The 26,121-nt window shown below is 43.5% G+C and overlaps 1 protein-coding gene across 2 annotated transcripts in view; it reads left to right on the top strand.

Moving 5' to 3' along the window:
• Positions 1 to 25,078, top strand: part of DPF3 (double PHD fingers 3) — a 243,182-nt gene extending 218,104 nt beyond the window's left edge. Inside the window, exons 10-12 of one of the 2 annotated variants that reach the window (XR_011432201.1) lie at positions 12,580 to 12,692; positions 22,893 to 22,974; positions 23,511 to 24,708. Coding sequence is in view for 1 of the 2 variants with exons in the window: in XM_005605293.3 (XP_005605350.1) it covers positions 12,580 to 12,692; positions 22,893 to 22,974; positions 23,511 to 23,581 (266 nt within the window). In the remaining variant the exon portion in view is untranslated. Of the gene's footprint in view, positions 1 to 12,579; positions 12,693 to 22,892; positions 22,975 to 23,510 lie in introns of both variants that reach the window. The other variant, XM_005605293.3, reaches the window with a different exon arrangement.
• Positions 25,079 to 26,121: the final 1,043 nt, after the last annotated feature.

Here is a 26,121-nt window from a genome sequence, read left to right as displayed (position 1 = left end):
GTTGGCCATCTTGGAGCATGATGTAGTGAGAGAACACGGGAAGAGTCCAAGGACCAGAGTGTGAAGACATGGATTCTAGCCCCAGCTCCACTGCTTGCTGACTGCCTGAGCCAGCCTGAGCCTCAGTTTCCTCACCTGTAAATCAGGAATATTTATTTGTCCTGCTTACCTCACAGGGTTGTTGTGGGGAATCCAATGAAACCAGTAAATGGAGAGGTGCTTACTCGAGAATGTGATGAGTATTTATCATTAGGATATCCAAGACTGCTATCTTTAGGCCAAAATACTACTGTAGGTTGTTGCTTTGCTCATATCAGTTTGTTGAATGTCCAGGAAGTTCCTGATTTTCTAAGCTGGGAGGTTTGTTCCAGGGAACCTAAATGGAAATCTTGTTAGAGGCTCAGGTAGGCAGAAGAGGGGTGGAGCAGGGTGGGGGTCAGACAGGGGAACAGAGGCAAGCCCAGAGGCCAGAGATGGCAGCTCCTTTGCGGGAGACGTTCCCCGCTGGGCCGCACTGCAGACGGGTTGGGCCCTAGAAGCTGTGGATACACTCTTGCTGCATTGTGAGGTTTCATACCTTGTCACTTCTTTTTTTAGGTCACAATGCAGCTTAAATTATCTTAGTTCCTACTATTAGCTCTTTTAAAGAAGATTTGTTTAAAGGGTAACAGCCTTCTATGAAGGCAAGGAAATGAGGTAAAATCCCAAACCCACTTTCGCCCTTTCTTGTTCAGCCAGCTCTGGGCCTCCTGGCGCCGGGGACTCTGCCTAAGCAGGACTCCTCTCAAATATCTCATTTTCCTAGAGCCTTCCCACCAGACCCCTACTGTTCCTCCAGTGCCACTGTATTAGCTGTCTATTGCTGTGTAACAAATTACCCCCAAACTCAGCTGCTTGGAACAACAAGCATTTATTATCTCATAGTTTCGGAGGGTCAGGAATCTGGGAATGGCATGGCAGGATGGTTTTGGTGCACGTTCTCTCATGAGGGTGTAGTCAAGATGTTGGCCGGGGCTGCAGTCATCTCAAGGCTCCCTGGGGCTCAAGGAGTTGCTTCCAAGCTCCCTCCCATGTTGTTGGTAGGCCTCAGTTCCTCTCGGGCTGTGGGAGTGAGGGCCTCAGTTCTTTGCTGGCTGTTGGCCAGAGGCTGCTCTCAGTTCCTTTCCATGTGAGCCTTTCCACAGGGCAGGTACAGCACAGCAGCCGGCTTCCTCCAGAGTGAGTGCAGAGAGAAGATTAAGAGAGAGAGAGAGGATGCATCAGAGAAGGAGCGATCAAAATGGAAACCTGAGGGCCTTTTCATAACTTAGTCTCCAAAGTTGGATATCATCACTTCCTCTTTACCGTATCTGTTAAAAGCAAGCCATTAAGCCAAGCCAACATTCAAGGGTTGGGGAATAGCCTCTACCTCTTGAAAAGAGGAGAATCAAAGACTTTGTGGGCATTTCTAAAAAGGACCACAGCCACCAACATTGCTACCTGGAGACCATCTCCATCCTCCCGTCACCGTTCAGTCATTCACAATGCTGTTCTCCTGTCTTTGGTGCTGATGTCCCTCCTGGATCTGGGCATTCCTAGAGAACAGGCAGGCCCACTTGACCAGATCTGGAGCTGTGGGAGACACCTCCACCAGAAGCTGCCCTGGCCTTACAGGCAGGGCTCCGACACCTGGGACTGAAGAGCTTCAATCCAAGGTCAGGAGGAAAGAAAATGGCTTCCAGAGACTTGATGTGTCTCCTAGGGGAAGGATGGAAACTGATGCTAGATTTGGCCATGGAACCTGCACCCAAAAATGACCCCTGCTATCAATGACTGGAATCAGATAAAGACAATATTCCTAAGACTATTTTATATGGTGCTTCCAAGCTTGAGTGTGATGGACAAACCCTGTGGAAGGAGAAGCATGTTGTGAGATGCTCTGCATGTGAATTCTTCCCTCTGCAATGTTGAAACCATCCAGTCAACCAGAGAGGCATGAGGGCCCCTACTCTTGGAGACCACTGTATCCAATTCTAATCACCAATGGCTCCCTCAGGGTAATACGTTCTCTGCAGTTCTTATCTTACATCATCTCTCACTTGATGGTGGTGGCCATCCCTTCCTCTTCCTTGGATGCCATGAGGGGCTCTCTTGACGTTTTCCTCCTTTTGTGATCACATGTTTATTTCTCACTGAATTCTCTTCTTGATGCTCTTTAATGGCCTCAGTTCCAATGGTTACCCTTCCCTCTACACCCAAGAAGGTCCTTTTTATTTTTCACTCTGTGGTCTTTTCCTTGAGCATCTCCCCAAGTTCCAAGGCTTCATCCACCACCCAAACATGATTTCTAAAGCTAGCTATATCTCCAGCCTGGTTCTCTCTTCTGAATAGAGACCCATGTTTTCTCACTGAATATTCTCACCTGGACATCTCCACTGAATGTCTCATCTGCACAACAAATACACTGTGCCAAAATTGAGTCTATTATTACTCTCTGCAAGCCTACCATTTCCACCTTGGCTAACAGTGTTATCATCTACACTGTGCCCAAACCTAGGAAATTTGATGTCATTTTGACTCCTCCCTCTTGCTCACACACATGTCTAGGCAGGCATCACGTCCTGTTGACCAATTCTACCTCTTAAATGTTTCCTGCATTTATCCCCACTGTTACCAGGCTGGTCCTGGGCTGTGCCCTGACTAGAACACAAGCTCCACAAGGAGTTTTTGTCTCTGTTATTCATTACTTAGCATCTACCACAGTGCCTGGCACATCATAAGTGCTCAATAAAAATTCATTGAGTAAATGGATACTGTAACTGGTCACCCTGCCCCAGCCATCTCCACTATATCTACCTTCTGTCCTACCACCAATGTCATCTCTCTAAAGCACGGGTAAAAGCAAATCAGGTCTCTGCTTAAAAATACTCTGAAGATTCCTGTTTACAGAATCAAATTCGGATCTTTATGCCCATATAGGAGGCCCTTCACAACCTTTCTCCTTACCTTTCTAGCATCATCTTCTGCCACTCTCCTTTTCTTCTGCTCTCCTTGAGCTGCTCTACTTTGCTGGAGTGGACCACCTTGAATTTCCTGCTATTTCCTCTCCCAGTAATGCTCTTTTCTCTTTTTTCACTTAGAAAACTCATATTCATCCTTCAAAGCCCAGCTGAAATGCTACCTCCTCTCAGTGGCTTTCCCTAAGCTCTTCATTATTTATTGCTTCTCCATCTGTAAGCACTTAATTCATTCCCGTGTTACAGCACTTATAACATGGTATTATAGTCATTTTTAAAAGAGTATCTCTCTCCCCATAGTAGTCATCTGTTGCTGCATAACAAGTTTCTCCAAAATTTAACAGCTTAAAACAACAAACATTTATTATCTTATAGTTTCTGCAGGTCAGGAATCTAGGTGTGGTTTAGCTGAGTGACTGGCTCAGAGTCTCTCATGAGGTTGCAGTCAAGCTGTCATCCAGAGTTGTGGGCTCACCCAAAGGCTCACCTGGTGAGGATCCAATTCCAAGTGCACTCACACAGTTTTTGGCAGGATTCACTTCCTCCCAGGCCGTTGGACTGAGGCCTCACTCCATTTGTCATCATATGGACCTCTCCAGAGGGGATCTCACAATATAGCGGCTGGCTTCCCCTGGAGCATGTGAGCAAGAAAGTATAACAGAGAGTGCCAAAGAGGAAAGCCACAGTCTTTTTATAACAATATGAGGAGCGACATCCCATCACTTCCACCGCATTCTACTTGCTAGAGGTGAGTCTGTAAGTCCAGCCCACACGAAGGGAGAGAATCACACAAGGGTTTGCATGCCAAGAGAGGGGGATCGTTGGTGGCTGTTTTAGAGTCTGCCTATCACAACTCCTAAACTTGAGCTCTGCGGGATAGGATCCATGTCACGTTCATCTCTGAAACTTTAGCCCCTAGCGTAGTTCCTGGCAGTTAGTAGGTGCTCAGTGAATCTGGTCACATTAAATAGAATCATTTTTCTCTAAGAACCTGATCACAATTAAGTACATCACAAAGTCAGAAGAACCCTCCAAATTAGATTAAAATGATTAAAAAAATAAAATCTAAAACAAAGTATCTAATTGTCACGGGCATGCTGTCGGTCCTTTACTTCCTGGCACTCCCGTGATTGCTTCCCAGTCTCACAGAGAAAAGATAGAAAAGCTAGTATCTTTTTTCTTTTCACGTGGCACAACTCTGAAATACTTTTGAAAGAAGAAAACAGGAATACCATCCCAAAGGCCCTCAGACAACTCAAGAACTTAGACCACGTGTGAATCCATCTTCCAGTTCATGGAAGATCAGCAGCTGGAGAATCACAGGCAATTGGTGTTGACTAATCGCTCCTCTTTCCCACCAGCTACCCAGCAATTACACCATAAAACCCTCCAGGACAGAAGGAAGCGCAGGGATGACAGGGGCTCCAACCTGAGCAACAGTTTCTTCTTCAGGCTAACTTTGCTAGAGAACATCCAGAGCCTTTAGCCAGGGCCCATGGCTGGATGCTCCTGGTGTCCAGAGAGGCCTGCAATGCACAGCCGATGTCAGCTATTCACATCTGATGTTGATGTTGGGCTCTGGACAGTGATTCAGGCTGGCCCCCACAAACTGCTGTGGGACAAGCATCACTCTGGCAGACGGTTGCCTAAAATCTACAATTCCAGCTAAAGATTTAAAAGGAGAGCGAACTGAATTGCTCACGTTGGTGACTTTCTTCTTCCACTCCCTGCCTGGCAATATCTGCCCACTGTTGCACAACCAGCACAACCCAGACCTGGTATTCCTCATGGACGAAACCTTACCCAAGGCCTCGGTCTGCCTGCAGATTCATTGACAACCCGTCCGTATGGGCCCAACATACCGCATGGTGGTGGGCGGTGTGGTCGATGAGAAGTGCTTTAGGTTTCTAGATTTCTTTTGCTTTCTGCGTGGCGTTGGACTAAGACTGGGCTTGTCTACTGGAAATGTTGGCATGAATTCTAGCAGTACTAACTGTGTATTTTAAATTCCTTCTTAGTTTTTTTTCACTTTGAGTTTTAGCTGGCAAACTTTAGAAGGCTTGTTTATCCCACCAACCAGATGGGCAATTTGGGATCAATAGTATCCCTAAAAATATCATTTGTGGGCGGCATAGACAGAACCACAGCTTCACGGATAGCACATTCCTATCCTTTCATTTAGTGTATTGGAAAACTAATGCCCAAGAGGCAAAGTGACCTGTCCAAGGAACTCAGATGCTGCAATACATCTCAAATGGTGGTACTCACTCCCCGAGGGCAGGGTTTGGTTTTTCTCCCTGCTGTATCCCCAGTGCCTAGAAGAGTGCCTCCCACATTTATTTATTCAACAGATACTCTTGAGAGAAGCAGTAAATGAATAAATTATCCTTTGTCCTCAGCTGTGGTGACTAATTAGGGGCTCTGGGATCATTACTGTGGTTCTTGACATCTTTCTAGTGCAGTGCCTTGACCCCAAGCTGGGTCAGTCAGGGAAGTTATATAAATCCAGGTCAAGGCTGCCTATCCTATTATTTCACTTTAAGAGGATCAACCACAGTGCCCTCAAGTTTATAGATGAGACTATCTTGGCCCACACTTGGCCATGAAAACTTGGGAAATTTCTAGGGCCCATTGAGAATGATGGCATGAGCTCTTAGCTGTTTAGCCCATTAAAAGTGACCCTAATGCTCTTGTCTGAATGGGCTTTCTATGGTTATTGATAATAATGATCAGTGCAACAATTTGTGAGGCTCGCCTCCCGCGTGGCACCTGGGCGTCCTCGAGTTTGACAGCTTTGAGGAAGAATAAGCAGACTTCTAAGATGAGTTGAACTTGCTGCACAGTGAAGTGTTTTGCCCAAGCGAAAGGCAGCCACGGCTCACACCATCATTTATTTTTAATGTGTTTTCGTTTGTTTGGTCTCTATCCTTTCCAGGCTCTTTCTCTTCTTTGTTCTCTTTGAAGTACATTAAAAATGATGAGACAAAAAGGGAGCCACGGAGGTGCCTCTGGAGTGCTGTTGTGGTCATCGATTTGCAGATGCCTTAGCTTTAGAAATAACACCTGGGACAGGTGAGAGGCGAGCCTGCAGACCATTGCAGAAAGGTTACAAAGCAGGGCTTGAGAAGAAGTAATCTACGTGAAGAAGCAGCACCTATTTAACATCCTTGCCATAATATACGTGTACGGGGTGGAATTCTTGATTGCTCAGAATTGATTCACCCCTTTATGGATTAAGTATAATGGGTCAGAGCCTCATTCCCTCCACCTGACAAGCTGGGTCTGGACATGGAGGGGTGGAAAGAGGAAGAGAGGGAGAGAATGAGAGAGGGGAAGAGAGGGAGAGAATGAGAGAGGGGAAGGGAGGGAGAGAAGGAGAAAGGAAGAGACAGAGAAGGAGAGAGGAAGAGAGAGAATAAATGAGAATGAACGGATCTGATTGAGTGAGATGGCTTCCCAAAGGGAGCTAGTCATGTTTTTTTCTCCTCAAATTCCTCTTTAGCATGGCTGATTCAGATGTGACTGTGCTTTGCATAAATTCTTTAGCTAAAGCTTCCTATATATTTTTGCAATATGTAAATATTAGAAATTTTATGGGTGTATGAATATGGAAAACTGTTAGAAATTTGAGTAAAGTTACTTTCTAAGGATGCCCATGGAAACTTGTTTTTGGTGCTATTTCAGATTGGAATTGGTCCTACGTATTTTATATAATATAATATCTGTAAAGTATGCATCAGACCAAGAAGCACAATTTGAATTTTGCACTTACTTGTCTGAGAACTATGGGTATTTAGGTTCTCCTTTCCTTAGAAATTAGTTTTTAAAAGATCAACGTTGATAAATAAGGTAATAACATATAATTAGGTGTTTATGATCTCACGATGAATAAATAATAGGCCATGCTAGTTCCACAGTTATTTGAATCGGTTTTATTTACGTTTTCAGCCCATACCTACTAAGATGATGCGATTTTTTCCCCGGAGCTCTAATTTAATCAGTGATGTGGCTTAGCCTAGTCCAAATTAAATACTGGCAATAATGAAATAAAAAACTCTTTTAATAAGGATCCTAATGTAAGAGACACATGTCATAGCAGCGTGTATCGTTCTTTTTGCTCAGGGTTTGTTGAAAATAAATTGTATTTCTCTCACTGTGCTGAATACTTATAAAGTGACACTGACTGGTTAATGACTTCTGTTGGCTTCTAAGTCACAATTGTAATGCGAACTTAATCAACAAGGCGTATTTAGATATTTTCATCTCTAAAATGTTGGAAATATCCGTGTGTGTGGGCAGTTGTGTATGAGCGTGAGTGGAAGGAGGCAGCTATGAATATGAAACTAATAGTTTTCCCTGGATATTTATCTGTGTGCCTTCTCACTCAAACACCGCGAAATCCCGTTTGCTATCCCTGGCACATTCTCAGCATCTATGCACATGTTCTGTTCCATGAAGACACGAGATGTGTCCTTCCAGGGGTGAGGGAGCAGTCGCTGTTTTCAGACGCCTGCCTTCTCTTTTTCTCTGAGCTCAGTAGACTGTAGTATCATACAACACTGGCCTCACGGACAATCTTCTCCCTTCTAAGAAGCTCTCACACCCCATCAGTTTCTCTTTTCCTCCCATCTGCTGAATTGACACCCTGAAGCCAAATTCCTATGGTCTGAAAGCCCTGTACAGAAGTTAGGTCTCCTGCGCATGGTGGCCATGGGTCACATTTCCTGTTTCAACTTTTAGGAGGATTGAGGTCAGTTTGGGGAGGGGTTGGGGCTGAGTTAAGAATGCCTCTTCACACCAAGTCACTACAGGACCCATTAAATAAGCGGGCAGATTTACTGAACCCTCCTGGTAGAATAAATTTGGAGGAACACTCAGGAAGGACTTGGTTTTTAATGATCTGGTGGGGCTGAATCATAGACACTGCACCACTTTCCAAATTCATTTTGGTAACTGGAAGCTTATAAACGTTCTGTTGAATCATCTCATACAGGGGAACCTGGGAAGGGTTGTTTCCTCCTCACCCCATTGGGCTATTTAAATAATAATACAGGTATTCCTTGCTTTAAGAAAACTGAAAACACATAAAATCTAGATTTCCAAGGGAGTACATTAGAGAAGGATGGTTAACAACTTTACAAAAGAGATTAAAATAGGAATCTTTAAACAGCAAGTGACCACAACTAAATTGCTTTACAACAATGTGCCTATTTTTTTTTGTACTACCCTTGAATTGGAAAGACTATGTCTATTATCCTCTTGCTTCCAAGGATTTTAGGAATTAGTTCTGGGCAAAAATAAGCAGTTCTAGCAGTAAAATTTAGAAGTGGATTTTTAGCACCTTTCTTAGAAACTTTTCCTTTTGCCCAACATTGTCCATTATTTCAGTCATTTCCATGGTAAATAAGAAGCTTTATTCTTACAGTTTTATCTGGCAAATAACTTTCCCAGTTTTGGAGACTAGCAACAGGCAGCCAACCTGTTATGGTGGCACAAACAAGAAGATTTAGTTCTGGGCATAGTTTTTGCACCTGCTAGTGGCCACTTGGGTGACTTAACTTCTTGTGCCTTAGTCTTCCCCCCTGACAAGTTGCATCCCCTACTTTCTTCTTCCACTAAGTGATGTCTTGAGTTCTGAGCTGGAGGAGCTCTGCAGCCAGAGCTCAGGCTCTTCTTAGTCCTGCATTTTGCCAGGGGGGAGGCTGTGTGAACTTTGTTCTTTTCCTTTGGGTTTGAAGGTCTTGGGGGAGGCTGATGACTTTCTCAAGACAGGAACACAGAGAAAGCCCATGGGATTTTTTCAGACTTCCAACAGGAGTTTCTAAAACCCGCTTGCTACTCTTCACTGGTCCAAAGCTATCCCAGAAAATGTCTTCAGAGCCCAGCACAGTGGTCTGAAAGATCTTGAACATAGAATTGGTTCTCAATAATTATTTGTGCAGTGTTGTTAAATGCTTGAAGCCCCGCTCACCCCCGCCCCCTGCCCCATCCCCACTGGTGGAGGCAGCTCCAAATGCACAGCTGGCTGCTGAGTTCCATGTCACGCTCTGGAATGTGCTGACCTTCCTTCCTAGGGAAGAGGACACTGCTGAAGAGTGTTATTATTAGTAGGGCAGTTTTTGCTCTGATCTGTCAACACTCCCTCACTCATGGTCTTTATTGAGCCGTGACAAACTCAAGAACCTGTGGCAGTCAACACAGCTGACCACTCTTTCCTTCTTGAAATCTCTTCTTTTGGCTGCTGTGACCCTATACTTGACCAGTTTGCATCTCACCTCTCCGACTGTCCTGTTTCCTCTCTCGGTTCTTTCCTTTCATCTTTAAATGTTGAGTTCCTCAAAGCTCAGTCCTAGACCTCTTCTCTCTTCTCCTATCTTCTCTCCTCTTCTATTCTCTTCTCTTTTCCCTTTTCCTAGATAATTTCATTAGTTCTCATGGTTTCAATGACCACCTATTTAGCAAAAACTCCTGAATTTATATGTCTAGTCCATACTTCTCTTTTTTGCTCTAAACCCCTGTATTCAACTATCCACTAGACATTTCCACCAGAAGTCTCACAGACTTCCCAACTTCAATGTGCTCAAAACAAGGTGACTGTTCCCCTCCTCCATTTGGTTCCTGAGTGCTTTCTGTAGTCTTCCTCATGTGAGTAAGTTTCATTATAATCTATCTAGTTTCTTAGGTCAGAAAGCTGAGACTATTTCTTATCATCTCTCTTTTCCAGACTCCCAACATTCAAACAATGGTCAGGTCCTATCAATTATATCTTTAACATTTCTAAAATCTCCACCTTAGTTTAATTATCCTTGTCTCTCTCCTGGCAGCTGAGTCAGCCTCCTAATGAGTTTCCTGGCAACAATTTTTGCATCTCTACATTCCCTCACCCCCCAACAAACTCTGTCCTTAGACAGCAGCCCTTTTCTTCCTTCCTTCCTTTCTTCCTTCCTTCCTTCTTTTTGGTGACTTACATTTTTGATCATGTATTCCTTATTTAAAAAGATCTTTCCAACTTTTTATTTTGAAATAATTATAGCTTCATAGAAAGTTACAAAATATGTTACAGAGAGATCCCACACACCCTTCATCCAGTTTCCCCCAATGGTAACACCTTCCATAACTATAGAACAATATCAAACCCAGGCAATTGACATTGATGCAATTGCAGTCATTATTCATATTTTATTGGTTTTACATGCACACACATGTGTATTGATGTGTGTATGTGTATAGTTCTATGCAGTCTTATCACATATGTAACCACAGCCATGATCAAAGTTCAGAACCGCTCCATCACCCCAAAGATTCCTCATGCTAAAGAATGTGCCTTTAAAAACACAGCGTGATCCAGCCACTGTTCTGCTTAAAACTCTTTAATGATTTTAAAGCCCCACATCCTTAAATAGGGGCTACAAGTGCCTGCGTGATCTGGCTCCAGCTCCCTCTTGCCTTTCTCCTTTTGCTCGCCAAGGCTGTGCCCATCAGCCTTTCCTTCCCTTTAATTTGTCCAGCTCCTCCCCTCACATGTGGAGGCTCAGAACGTCCACATGCACCATCCTCCTTGAATCTTCTCCCTCTCTCACCCAGCCAGCTCCTCCTCATCTGCCAGGTATCGGCCTAAAGATCTTTCTCCGGGAAGCTTTCCTTGACGTCTCCGACTAGAGTAGGTTCTCTTTGGTTTGTTTTCATTGCAAATTAGGATTTTCCTTCATGGCACCTATCGCACAATTGTAAGTAAGTAGATATGTGTGTAGTTTATTAATTTGAGTTCTCTCTGACTAGAGGGGTTTGGGATGTCTTGCTCACTGCTATATCTTTCTGTCGAGTGCAATGGCTGGCCAAGCGAGTGCTCAACAAATGCTTGTTCATGAATAAGTTCATGACTAATTATTGTAAGCTGGCTGGTTGTGGCTGGGGTGTGGCCTGAGGCCATGGAACTGGGCAAAGTCAACTTGCTTATATGAGTATCTGCTCCATGAACTCATCTTCAACCTTTCCAGGGGTACTGCATCTGAGAACCCAGGTACCTATGGCCCACACCACTCAGAATCTCAGACTGGTATTTTCTCTTTTATTCTCATCCCAATAGTCTCTCCGAGATTGAAATAAGGAACAACCCTGGCCAATGTTCTTCTTAGACAGATCTTTGAGATGCTTTCAAGACTACCAGCCAGATGTTCATCTAGTCTTTTAATGTAAGGCCTCTTTCTCTTTGAGGTCACTGCCATGGTGTCACTGTGAGCGGGTTCTTAGTTCAGAGCTGTAGGAGTCTCTTAGATGGCACTTGAGAAGTCCTTGGAAAGCTTTCAGATCTGCCCTCTTCTCGATGTTTCCACCCATTTGCTAAGTGTCCCTGCTCCCTCCACCATGAGTCATTTCCATCCCCAGTCTCCCTCTCTCAAAGGTAACTCAGTGTGGTTTGCATTTGTGGAGCCCCAAATTTGAAGGATCCTTATGTTGAGAATAAACAGTGTTTCCCCCAAATGACCATGATGTGACCAGTTCTCTGAGGACTTGGAAGGAAGGAAATGGGGGACTTCTGCTGGGATGTGGCTTTGCCTAGAGGTGGTGGTACCATGTGGGATCCTGACTATCTGTGGAAGATGCTAGGTTGGTGGGGCTACCTGTAACTGGTGCCCCGTCTATAGTATCTTTCTTTAGAAGCACATGATCCTCGTGTGAAAGACGTAACACAATGCACTCTATGGTGGGTTTGGCAGAGTTGGGAGCTCTGGAGAAGGGTGAACACCAGCAGTAGGCAAAGCTGTCAATTCTTTTGACAGAGTCAGCAATGGGCTTTGCCTTGGGTGCTCTGGGCAGATTCCTGTCTGATTCACAGCACTGGGAATCCTGGGAACATCATCAAAGTTTCCCTTCCCTGCCAAATAGAAGGTCAAGGGTCTTCACATTCTACGGCTCAGAGCTGTCTTCTCACTGCTGGTGTCTCTCTATGGTGAGAACAGAGTCTAGCTCTGTAGGCCAAGCCTCAGTGTTGGTCCACTGGGGCTGTGTGCTCTAAGGTCACAGCTTACTGTCCCTCCCTGATCTTGCTATTGGGTTGGCTAACACAATACTTGGGTGGAGAAAAGAGTTAGGAGTAGCGACTGGTCCTTTTAGGATGGGCTGGCCATCGTATACCCTTGGCTGTGATGCTGCATTTCTTTGCCCTCCCTGCCAGGCCATTTCCCCCTCTCATGCCTGTTACTGTGTGAGGTGTTGACTCTTGAGTGCTATGCGTGCTGCAATTTCCTTCTCTTCCTCTCTGTCCACCATTTTCTGTCCTCATCAACTGGTTACACGTCTGGGGGCACACAGCTCTTAGGGCAAGAGAACTTGGATGGCATCTATCCTGGGTAAAAGGGTTAATGCCCATTCCTCCCTTTGGATCTTGATCTGATGTAACTGTGGGTGGTAGTGAGCAGTGTGGGTAGCATCCCATCCAGGCCACAGTTTGTTTCCCAATTGGTGCTACCCCCGCCCTCCCTCCGAGCTGGGCATAAATGTATGTTTGGTTGAAAATGAAGGGTGTTGAAGGGTGATGAGTCAGACCCTCTGGCCCTAATGCTGCCATTTCTGCTTCCTCCAGGTCACCCAACCTGCCTGCAGTTCACCCTGAACATGACCGAGGCCGTCAAGACCTACAAGTGGCAGTGCATAGAGTGCAAATCCTGCATCCTCTGTGGGACCTCGGAGAATGACGTGAGTTTGGGGTTTCCCTCGCAGGAAGGAGAAATCCAAGGAGCTGGGGGTCCTTCGAGGGGTGGAGAGGAAGGCAGGACTCTCATCACTGGGCTCCTGGGCAAAATGTCAGTCAGGACCTCCCCTCTGCCCCCAGGACCCTTAGGACCTTTGCACAACAGAGACCATGGATGCTCTTTGTGCCTGTGGAGAGAGGTGCAAGAGGATAGCCAGAGGCTGCCTTGCTGGCCGTTTGCCCTGGAGGGTTCAGTGATAGAAATGGTGCCCACTGCTTGTGGTTGGGATGTGCTCACCTGTTTATACCATGTTCCGGAGTGCGTGATCTCATTTGGTCTGAATGTTAAGTATGATAAATGCAGACTTTTTTAAAAAAAACTCACTTTTTGTTATTTGTTGTTAGTGCCTTCAAGTAGATTCCGACTCCTGGTGACTCTGTTGACAGCAGAGCAGAACCCTGCTGCGTCTTTTTGTGCCGTCCTCTCACTTTGTGTGCTGTATCAGACAGTGCTCCTCTGCTATTCACAGGGGGTTTTTTTGGAAGTGGATGTTCAGGTCCTTCTTCCTAGTCTGTCTTAGTCTGGAAGCTCCGTTGAAACCTGTCCACCATGGGTGACCCTGTGGCATAGCTTTCAGCATCACTGCAACACACAGCTGTCACAGTATGACAACTGACAGACGGGTGGTGTGGTTCCTTGACCAGGAAATGAACCTGGGCCACGGCAGTGAGAGTGGCCAACTCTTAACCACGAGATCACCAGGGCTGGTGCTTTTTGTTATAGATGATTTTAAACATATGTGTACAAAGCTAGAGAAAATAATGAAACTGATGGGGCCCCTCACCAGCTTCAGCTATAATCAATACGTGTCCAGTCTCGTTTCATAAATACCACCACCTCCTCCCACATAATCCCAGTCAGAATATCATTTGACCTGTAAATATTTCATATGTATCTCAAAATAAGGACTTAACTTTTTAACGAAAATAATAAAAATATTGACATAGCCAAAAGAATCAATAATTCCTTAATATAATCAAACATTCAGCCAACAAGCCTATTGCCTCAATTGTCTTAAATATTTTCTTAATTGTCTTAAATGTTTTTATTACAACTGGTTTATTTGAATTGGGATCTAGATAAGGCCCATACATTGCAATTAGTTATGTCTTTAAAGTTTCTTTTAATATACAGGTTTTCCCTCCATTTTGCTCTCTTTTTTCTCCCCTGGAATTTTTGTTGAAGAAATCAGTTAATTTGTCAATAGTTTCCCAGGACTGTGTTTTTAATGACTGCATCCCTGTGGGAGTGGTTGCCATTTTCCTCTGTCTCTCGCATTTCTTGTACATTGGTACTCAGAGCTAGAGCCTTGATCAGATGCAAGCTCTCTCTCTGTCTCTTTCTAACTCTCTCTGTAGTATAAAATATTATATATATAATATGTGTAAATACTTCAGCTAATAAATGAAGGAGAAATTATAAAATAAAAATATTACTATTTTGCAACCTCTAATGAAATAGTCAATCCAGTCGAAGATTGTCAACCGCTGCTACATTCACAAAAAGAGAGACATATATATATACATGTATATATATATATAGACATATATATGTACAAGTATATATATATTTGGCAAGACTGCTGTATAACCAGTGTTGTGTACTGTCATCAGGAGGTGTGTAACGCCTGGCGTCTCTCTTTTTGTGAAGGTGGCAACTAGTGATGATCTTTGACTAGATTGACTGTTTCATTAGAGGTTGCACAATAGTGATATTCTTATTTTATAATTTGGTCTTTGTTTATTACCCAGGTAATTCTGCAAAGAGAAACCTTTCCACCCTCATATTTGGTTACCCTCAGGTCTAGATAGTATAGAAAAGGCAGGATAGATGCTTAATTCTTTCCCTTTATTTATCAGTTTTCAAAATAACAGAGTGGTTTCAACATATATTCAGGATAAAAATATTCAAGAAAACAGGCATTGTGGGATATTTTCTTAACATGATAAACTTTTTATACCTTAGAACTAAAGCCATTCTCTTATTTAATGGGGAAACACTACAGGCATTTCTACTAAGATCTGGAAGTAAGTAAGGATGCCCACTATCTCTTCTGCTATTCCTCATTCTTCTAGAGATATTAGCTAATGCAATTAGACAAGAGAAGTCAACTAGACTTGTCAGAATGGTAACAAAGTAGTAAAACTCTCTCTATTTCACAAACTATAATAGTATGTCTATTAATAGTATATTTAGAAAACACTAGAGAATTAATGATAAAGCTAACTCAAACATTAAAGGCAGCAGGACATCAAATTACTATACAAAAATTCATAGCCTTCATATGCACAAATAATAACCAGTTAGAGGATACAATAGTAGAGAAACCCCACTTACAATAGCAACAAAGAAGAAACACTTAGAAATAAGCTTAATGGTAAATGCGTAAAATCTATATGAAAAAATTTTAAAACACTTTTGAAAAGACACAAAAGTAGACTTGAGTGAATGGAAAGACATTGTGTGATCTTGGATATAATGACTCAGCATTATAAAGTTGTTAATTCTCCCTAAGTTAATTTATAAATTTAATTCAAGCCCAATAAAAACACCAACAAGCTTTTTTATGGAACCAGACAAATTGATACTAAAGTTCATATGAGAAAGCAAACATACAAGAAAACACTGAAAAACAACAAATTATGAGGGGAGACTAGCCCTACCAGATGTGAAAACATGGTAGAAGCCCTCTGTACTTAAAACAATATAAATATAAAAAAATAAGACAAATAGATCAATGGAATAGAATAGAAAACCCATAAATCAACCCAACTACATATGGACATTTCATTTAGGATAAAGGATGCATCTAAAATTACTGGATCAAAGATGGACATTTTCATGAATGGTCCTGGGACCACAGGGTAACCATTTGGGGGAAGATAGAATTAGGTCCATATCTCACATAATACATAAGAACAATCTCCAAATGGACTGGCTATCTAAATTTAAAAAATAAAACCCTGTTAGTACTAGAATAAAGCATGGGTGAATTCCTCTTTAATCTAAATATAAGGTAAGATTTTCTGTGACTCAAAAGTCAGAAGCAATAAAAGAAAATATTGACAAATTTGACCACATAAAAATTTGCATAGTAAAAAACATGATAAAGTAAAAAGACAACCGACAAACTGGGAGAAAATATTTGCAACATGTACCACAGATAAAGGGCTAATATCCTTAATACATAAAGAACTCCTAAAATTTGACGGGTGAGGGATCAGAAACCTGATAGGAAATGGGAAAAAGACATGAAAGACAATTCACAAAAGATATGAAAATGGCCCGTAAACATTTGAACAAAACAATAGTTTGAACACACTCATAATTAAAGAAATTCAAAATAAAGCAAAACCGAGATACCATTTCTTACCTATAAAATTGTAAAAAATAAAAAAGTCTGACAGTACATTCTGTTGATGAAGCTGTGGGAAAACTGGCACCCTCAGACATTGTCAGTGGCAACACAAAGTGGTACAACCCTTCTGGAGGGAAATTTAGCAATAGCTAACACAACCACTATGCACTTAACCTTTTGACCGGGCAATCTCACCTGTAGGAATCTACCCTAAAGATATACCCACAACTCTACGGAAACACATATGCAGAAGGTTATTCATAGTTGCATTGTTTATGATTGCAAAATATCTGAAACGATCTAAAGGTGCATACATAGAAGAATGGTTGCATAAATGATGGCACAGCCACGCAATGGAGTGCTAGGCAGCTGTAAGAAAAAATGAGGCAGATCTCTATGGATTGATATGGAATAATTTCTAGGGTATAGTGTTAAATGAAAAAAGCAAAGTAAAAAAGAATATAGTTTGCTGCCATTCTTGTAAGAAAATATACATGTATCTGTTTACTTGTGTAAAAGAAATACAGGAAGGATAAACGAGAGACTAAAGAGATTGGTTATCTACAGGAGCGGGAGGGAACGGGGTAGAAAAAAAGGAGAACTGGGGGTGGGAGAGTAGGGATGGGGGGGCGACACTCCTCTGAGAATGCCTTTTGTATAGCTCTAACTCTTACAAGCGAGGTATTGTTTCACATACCCTCTAACAGATAAATACTGGAAATCAACCAGGATGTGGGGGGAACCAAAAATGGCATATGAACAGTAACAAATGAACAAATGAACCTAACTGTGATATAAATAGATAATATAACCATACGGAATGGTGGGGAAACAAAGAACTAACTCAGGTAGCTTTGGAAAACAGTATCTGACTATGCACAGTAAGGCTGCAGACAGAAATGACTATATAAACATTGTACTCTAGTTAGCAAATTTGTTTCTCATAGGCATATGAGTTAGTCATTCTGAAACTACTTCATGTGTATACTAGATCTGAAGTAATAACTGTATATTGTAAATAATGAGAGCCGTGTTTCTCAGAGCCAGAGAAAGAATATTCAAATAAAGGCGGAAGGCTAGACTGAACCCTGTGGTGTTGGGTTGGAATAGGGGGTATCAGTATGAATTTATGGTTTTTAATATAATATATTGTGTATGTTTATATATATGTTTATGTATATTACATATCTATAGCTATCTATAGCCAGCCCTAGCGGTCTAGTGGTTAAGCTATGGCACTCTCACTACTGTGGTCTGAGTTCGATTTCTGGTCAGGGAACCACACTACCCTTCTGTCAGTTGTCATACTGTGGCAGCTTTGTGTTGCTGTGATGCTGAAAGCTCTGCTGGTATTTCGCATATCAGCAGGGTCACCCATGGTGGACAGGTTTCAGCAGAACTTCCAGATTAACACAAACTAGGAAGAAGGATCTGGTTGCCCACTTCTGAAAGAAATGGCTATGAAAACCCTATGAATAGCAGCAGAACATTGTCTGATATAATGCCTGAAGGTGAGAGGATAGTGCAAGAAGACCGGGCAGGGTTCCACTCTGCTGTCTACAGGGTCTAGGAGTCAAAATCAACTTGATGGCACTAACAACCAATAGCTATCTATATGTATACATACATATGGATAGATATAGAGATAAACATAGATGTGTGCATGTGTGCCTGCATATACATTTATTTCCCAGCTCTGTTGGCTGGGAGGGCCTAGAAGCAATGACAACCCAGAAGCAGAGAGGACCCACAGCACCCAGATATCGGTTTCTAAATACCATTCTCCAATAAAAGGAACCAAGGACCCTTGGAGAAATGGCCGATGCCGGGTCTAGGGCATGGGAAATACAAGAGGAGCCTGGAGCATCCTGGGGTACTAGAAAGTAAGGAAGTTTTCAAAAAATGTTAGGGCATGTCTAAAGGACACAGGAACCAGCTTAAAGGAACTCCCAATGGCTAGCCAAATCTGGGGCAATGTGAGCAACAAAGTGAATAATGATAATATTGGATTATAACCCAAAGTACAAAATAAATATCCATACTGATATGTTAGATTTGGATACATAAATAAATGCATAAATAAATGTGGAAGAGGTAAACTCTTAGAGCAGAATTCCAATTAATCAATGTAGAGGGAATTGGGAAATCACCAATAGACAAACATTGTAGTATGGTTGTTATAAGCAAGAACCATCAATTGATGCTAAAATTAGTGGACAAAATTATGGTAAGAAACAGAATATTTGAATAATCTCAAAGTATCTCCCCTACCAGATTATTTATTAATATATTACAAAGGGAAAAAATCATAACTTTACAGTGGTGAAACTGGCAGGCACTAGCTTAACTATATGACCAGGGTAACGTTACTAGTAATAAGACATGTTGGTATCAATGCCCCTTGATATGATGCACTGAGAAGGACACAACATCTCTCTTGTAGTATTCTTGCCAAAAAAGCATACTATCAATGTTCTCAGGAAAAAAGATCAGATAAACTCAAATTGAATGACATTCTACAAAGTCGCTTGCCCGGGCTCTTTAAAAGTGTCAAAGTCATGAAAGAAAAACTGAGGAACTGCTCCAGATTCGAGGACACTGAGAAAACACGACAACTAAATACAATGTGAGATCCTGAATCGGATCCTGGGAAAAGAGGCATAAGTGGGAAAACTGGTGAAATTCTAATGGGGTCTGCAGATCAGTCAACATTACTGTGCTAATGGTCATTTCCTACTTTTCCTGATTTTGCTGTGGTAATGTAAGCTGTTAATGTTAGGGGAAGAGGGGAAGCTGAGTAAAGCGTGTACAGAAACTCTCTGTACCATTTTTGCAACTTTTCTCTAAGATAAAAATTATTTCAAAATAATAAATCAAAAAATAATGAGACGTTTCCCTAGCATCTTCCAAAGGTGACAAAGTTTTTTTAATATCTTTGTGAACTCAAGAATTTAAACAAATTTGATTTGTTTCAATCCATCACAGTTGAAATTATACCATCTTTGGCCAGTGGGACCATAATCAGATTGGATCCTGGGTCCTTTTGACATGAGCTCAATAGTATTTGATAGTTTCCTTGCTTTCCAATATGTAAAGATATTTATAACATTTCATGCCCCAGACCTGGAATCAACAATTCCTCCAAGGACTCTTGGTTCCTTTTAGTGGGCAGAGGTCTTTAGGGAACATAATATGGGTGCTAATTTTTACTGTGTTAATCATTATTTGGTGGCATTTTTAATGGACAGAGCTAGAAAATATGTTTTTTTTTTTTTGCTTTAAAGATAAAACGCACCATGAGTTTATACTGATACTTCCAATTCGTACCCAGGACTAACTACAGGGTTTTCGCTTAACCTCATAGATCTTACGTCTGTATTTTCTTTCAACTATGTCAAAATTCTTGCCTCTCAATACCAACATAATCACTCATTTGATACATAATAAAAGTCTCAGAATATCTAATTCCACTACTACCACCAACAATATGATTTCTGAAAAGAAATATATATATGCATATTTGCACTTATTTTTGTCCTTAAGATATATTCGACTAAGGATATACAGTCAAACTACTCGTTTTAAAGTAATTTGGAACAGTTTCTTTCTGTGTGGTTATGCCACCAACTAATACATAATTAGATTCATTTGTTTCACTTTTCTTTTGTTCTTTTTATAAGGACAATTACAATGTGAATTTTGCTTTATGACTATGCAAAATATTTACTGGTTCCAGAAGCAAATCTATAAAATAAACAGTATATTCAAAGAAAGCTAGTTTCTATCCCCATCTCTTTCACACTGTTACCTTCCTCTGCTTATAGATGACCATTTAAAAAAGTTATGGTTTATCTTTCCATTTTGTTTAAATGTAAGCATATGTATGTACATATGAATCCATAAGAAAATGGATGCATTTTCTTAGAAAATAGAAGCAGATATACATGTTTTTTTCACCTTGCTTTTTCACTGACCATCCTGGAGATTCCTGCACAGCAGTATATAGACATAGCCTTCATTCCTTCTACAGGTGCATAGTTCTTCATTAGTTTATTCAATCAGTCCCTTATTGATGGACATTTGGGTTGATTCTGGTCTTTGGCTTTACAAATAGCGTTAATGGAGAGGTTTTCGCTGACCTGGCAGAGCCTTAGGGGAGGAATTAAGGAGTGAGGCTGCAATAGGTTTCCTCTCACATAGCCAGGGATTGGCCCTGCACATCTCAGAATGGGATTCCCATTCTACTGCAACTGTAGCCATAGGTGGATCCTGCTTCTTGGATACTTGAGCGTAAGAGGTCATTAAATTGTGTTTTTCATGGGGGTCACCATGAGCTGGGGGTTCTTGGTGGTTTTGACAGGCAATTTTCCTGAAAAATAGATGGAAAAGAAGAAAATATGGGGACAGACAATGATCAACCCATGGAAACCCACAGATGTGTGGTTTCCCTTTGGTAAAGTGCAATCCAGGATATTCTACCTTCTTGTATTTCTCATGTCAGCATTACAGTAGGAGTTATCAGTCTCTTTAAGCATTAGTAATACTGTTTCTGACAAGTCTCTCTGTTTTCTATCCCCATCCTAACTTGTTTCTCTTTGTATTATCCCTAAATCATATTGTCATACAGCTTACTTCAGCTCCAACCATGATGATACAACTTTTTTGGAGTAAACCACACAGTCCTGGTTTTCACCCTACCTCTCTGACGGCTGCTTCTTGGTCTCTTTTTTCTCTGCCTGTCCATTAAAGTTGGTCTTCCCCAAGGATCTATTCTTGGCCTTCTTCTCAGCAACATTTTTTGAGTCTTTGATTTTTCAGAAAATTCAATAAAAGCCATGGATTTACTCTTCCCTCAAAAAAAAAAAAAGTACATTTGTACCTACACACAAAGTTATGCATATAATTTCAAGAATTTCATCCACCCCTCCATGAGCACAAATTCAGGGACGTCTATTCTCACACACTTTGGTCTTCCTCTCCTAGGACCTCCATTGCCATTTAATCACTAATGACTTCCAAGTTCATATCTCATGACCAGGCCTGTCTTCTGATCTCCAGCTGCTTTCAGGGGATTCCCACCAGGTGAGCTGTAGATATACAGAACATGTCCATGGCTGAGGTTGCCTTCTGCCTCCCGTGGATCTGCTCCTCTTCGCATGTCTCAATGGGTAGCTGCATCATTTGGCTTGCTGACCAAGCCACAACCCAGGAGACATCCTTGATTTCTTCCCTATCATTCTTCACATCTAATCAATGGTTCTGAAAGGGGAGCCAGACCCTTTTCCTTCCCCCATGCAACAACCCTAGTTCAGGCCACCAACATCTCTCCCCTGGATGACTATAGTAGCTTCCTAAGTATTCTTCCAGCCTCTAGAACCGACCTCTCTCCACTGGGTATCTATTCTTATACAGCAGCTAGTGAGATCTTTCTAAATTGTGAGTCTGGCCATGTTACTCCTCTTGTTGCTAACTCTTTGAGAGCTTCCCACTGCCCCATTGAAAGGTCTTAGCCTGATATGAAAAGGTCTTTCCTGATCTCTCCTGCCTTATTGCTTGCTCACTGGGGTTTCCAACTTCTATATCTACTTTTTTCCAGGATCTCTGCACTGGTGGGAGCCAAGGTGAGGTTTGCTATAAAACTTAATTATGCAAACATCTTATAAGCCCACCAAGCAGGTCCTAAGATCACTGAATGGCTGAATCTGGAGAATGGGGACCAGATCACAAATGTTTATTGAGTAACTACTATGTGCAAGGAAGTTCTGAAGGAGATGCAGAGATGACTAAGACAAGGTTCTTCCCCAAGGGCCTTACAGTCCATAGAGGAGTGGACAAAAGATGAATGTCCTAAATGAAATCTCCAAGAAAACAAATGTGTGTAGACGTCTACCATGTGCCAGCCTTTGTAGCATCAAGGAAAATGCAATTAAATGTTTTAAGAAAGGGAAAGTACTAGGGGGATGCAAGAGGGGAGAGAGAACTTCCATTTGAGGTCGATTAGTGAAGTCTTTGTAGAAGAGAAGCCTTTGAAGACTTGTAGGGAGTGTTCCAGAAGACAAGCGGCCAGGGACTGGGAGAGCCTCCAGGCAGAGGGATCCGCAGGAGCGGAGGTGCACGCTGTGTCCTTCAGAGTTAACTACACACTGGAGGGTCCGGTTCTCACTGGGGCTCCAGCCTCCAGCCCCTGAGGAGGCTTTTGGGAGCCAAAAGGCAGCATCACGTAGCTTGCATTTGTCTACGTTCACATGATGAGACCCTAAGAAGTTCCTGAAGTGTCATAGATGTTACTATCAATATAGTTGTTGCCTATTTCACAGGAGGAAAGAGTGAGTTTCAGAAGAATTCAATTAAAATTTTCAAACATTCAAATATAGTACTTTCTATGCATGAAGCAATCATGGGGACTACAGACATGCATAAAATGAGTTTTCTGCCCCTGTGGAAGCAGAGTAATTGGCTACAGGAGTTCAGAAGAACAAGAAATCCCTTTAGACTTGGATGTGAGGTGATAGTCAAGGAAGGCTTCTTGGAGGAGGAATGATTTGAGTAGAACCCTAAAGTGGGGGCAAGATTTGCACAGCTGGGGAGGCAGAGGGGTAATTTCCAGGTGTGGGCAAAGCACAAGGCACATCCGGGGGACAGTGAGGACTCCAAGTGGGTCCTGGAAAGGGACGTCCAGGGAGGATGATCTGTGGAAACAAGGCTGGAGGAGTAGGTGGGGCCAGATGTTGGCCCTAAATAATTCAATCTGTCTCTCTCCTCTCCACCCACTCTGTATTCCACCAGGACCAGCTACTCTTCTGTGATGACTGTGACCGCGGCTATCACATGTACTGTTTAAATCCGCCGGTGGCTGAGCCCCCAGAAGGTAATAGTGATGAGGTCGACAGTAGCAACAAAGCTACTGCCACCACTTACTGAGCCCTCACCGGGGTGCAGACCTCGTGCCAAGGGCTTTACGTGTCTTGTCTCATTGAATCATCACAACCCCACGAGGTAGGTATGGCCGCCACCATTTTACAAATGAGGAAACTGAGGCACAGCTCAACCAACTGAAATTTCAACTTGATGGCCAAGGAGATGTTTCCCAGACTTATGGCTGGGATGGTGGCGAAGTCTGAGCTGGCAGGGCACCTGACCCAGGCCCGGTGATGCTGGTGAAGAGGCACAATCGAGGAGCGAGGGTCTTCACAACAATTCAGCAGATCGTCTCTGAGCACTTCCGGTTCCTGAGCAGTGCGTACTTTCTGTGGAGCTACAGCCTCCAGCGCATTGTCAGGACCAAGATCCATCTCTGAATTGTGAATGTCGAAAGAAAACAGGGCTTACAAGAAGTTAGGGCCAAGGGATGGAGCTTGAGGGTTGGGACAGTGGCTGCTAGTAATGCCGTGTTCTTTCTTGTAGGAAGCTGGAGCTGCCACTTATGCTGGGAACTGCTCAAAGAAAAGGCCTCGGCCTTTGGCTGCCAAGCCTAGGGTCCCAGGTCACAGATGTGACTTGCTGCTGGAGAGGCTGAATCAGAGCCCAGTTCAAACCAGATCGAGCCCCTACTCCCATATTTCCAAACAGACCAACTGTAGGGAAAATCAGCAATGACGGAGGGCATGGACATGTGAAACCAAGAGGGTGAGGTATCTACTTACCTCGCCCACACAGGTTCGGTACTTCAGCCAGCCCTTTCTTGTTTCTACCAGAAGGATCTTGAACTTTTGAAGAACAACCTGAGCCCCAGCCCTGTGGAACCCCTCTCACAATAGCACTGTGGCTCTCTCACTGCTTCCCATTTTAAGGGAAGCCATTTTGTGACCACGCATCTGTCATTCATGTGTAGTTTGGTGTTTTCTATCTATTGTGTCCCAAGAAATCTTCGCACAGCCTCCCTGCCCCCAGCTTAGGCTCTTCATCCTGAACTCAGCAGAGGAACAAAGGGCTGTGGAGAAGTTGTTGTTTATTACAAGCCTCCCTGGAAACTTCTAGACTCACAACCTGGAAGCCATCTTGATGACGGAGCCCTGAAATCCCTCCCTGTTCCTTGGTCTCTGTGAAGAGGAAGAGCCGCTTTCTGGATCCCCCAGCAGATATCCAGAGGTGTCCACAGCCAGGGTGGTCCCTTGATGGGGCTGGGAAGGGAAGTGGAGGCACTGAGGGGTGGGAGGAAACATGACAAAGATAATTCTGAAGCCCCGCCATAGCTGGTCAGTATTTGTTATCCATCCGGAGTGGCTTTGCAAGGAAACAGGCTGTGTGGTTCCTTGACCTTCGGAGCTGGGGCATCCGTGAAGTGGGGCATCCGAAGCCTATGGCAGAAGAAGATGCTAACACTCTGCCTTCCAACCAGCCTGGGTCTGGAGCACTCCCTGGTGGGACTCAAGAGCCAGGGAGGTGAGTGAAGGCTGCCCAGTCAAGAAACTGAATGTTGGTTCACAAGACTGCAGCTTCGAGAAGCCCTTCACTATTGATGTGATGCTATGAATTCCTTGTCCCCGAAATTTCTTCCTTCCATATAGTGTATGTTTGCCATTGCCAACTGTGACCTGACTCTGGAAATTTTAGGATGGGGGAGAGGTGACTGTTCCCTAAATAAATAATTGGGGCGATGTGATTATTTATGATTGGCATGGCCGTGATGCAGAACCCTCAGCTGGAGGGCTACTCTCCTTTCCTAAGCTCCCCAGCATGCGCAAGACTCTTGTTTTGAAAAAATGTTTCAAGAAGAAAGAGGTGGGGAGGCTCAGATTCCCAGAAGTCTGTGTTGGAAGTCAGCCCCGCGAGCTGGAGCGGACTGGGCTGCCTTTGAATCTCTGCAGCAGTGGCAACAGCAGCAGCACACAATAACTGACACGTTTCTGGAAAAATCATTTGCCCAAAGGGCAGGTCTCGGGGAGCGGGACCCTCGCGCATGCTCGGCTTCCCTGAAATCAGCTCCATCTCTGTGGTCCGCCTGCTTACAACAAAGGCCGAGGTTATTTTTAGCCCTCAGCTCCTGAATAAGCCCCTGGAGGCTCGGGGACTCGGGCTAGGTGGGCTGTCTCTGCCCGGCTGCAGTGTTGGCTCTCTGACTTGGCGAGAGCCTTCCTTCCTGGCTAATTGCTCTTGGCCAGCAGACCCAGGGCAGCCCGGTGTGGCACCAGCCGTGTTGGTCTCCCCCGGTCCTTTGCAGAGTGACCTGTGGTAAGAGATGGGGTCATGCTCCTGCAGGGGCCTTTGGCCTCGGAGTGAGTGACGTGCATACATAATGCTCTCACTTCAAGGGCTCTGTCCAGATGGGATTTTCATCTTCCTCATAAGATAGTTCCTTCCCACTGCTGAGTGGTGAACCAGCAGTGGATCCTGGAGGCCCAGGGAGGGTTTGGGAAGTTGCTGTGTCATCACACCGTCCATTTGGCCAGGAGGGTCACACCAGAGGGGCGGACTTCCTCTCCTGATGGCTCTGGCTCTCTGTCCTCCCCCAGAACCCAAAGTGGGGTGTCCTCAAAGGCCAATTCTTGGGTTTGAAAATCGCTTTGATTTAATTTCAGAAAAGAAGTTACCATAATGTTCTCAAATGCCACAAATGGCTTAAAAGTTGAAAAAGCAAACCGAAACAAGACACTGTGGCCCTACACTAGACAGGCCCTCTGTGCGGCGTGTGCACATCCGTTCCCACCTCAGCGCAGGTCGTGGGCCTGCTCTGTCTCCAGCCACACCTGCTGCCCCAGGGGCTGTGGGGGGAGAGTGGGGCTCGCAGAGCAGGGACGGCGCTGGAACCTGCCCATAGTGGCGGGCCAGCCTGGGCTCTGGGCTGGACTCCAGGAAGGCACAGAGTTCTTTTCCCAGTTTCCCTCCCTGTAGCGTGGGCCCAAAGCCTTCCTCTTTGGAGACCTCATTTTTCCCATCTAGAAAATAGGGATAGCAAAGCCAGCTTGTGGGATGTACTTCAAAAGTGCCATCCAAAAGTCATAGTCACATTTATCACCTTCTGCACTGAAAAACGGAAGGTGTTGGTAAACTTCGGTTGGTCTTTCTTTGAGCCCCA

This window comes from Equus caballus, chromosome 24 (genome assembly GCF_041296265.1).
Source record: "Equus caballus isolate H_3958 breed thoroughbred chromosome 24, TB-T2T, whole genome shotgun sequence".
Classification (NCBI taxonomy): domain Eukaryota; kingdom Metazoa; phylum Chordata; class Mammalia; order Perissodactyla; family Equidae; genus Equus; species Equus caballus.
This window is presented reverse-complemented; position numbering and strand designations above follow the sequence as displayed.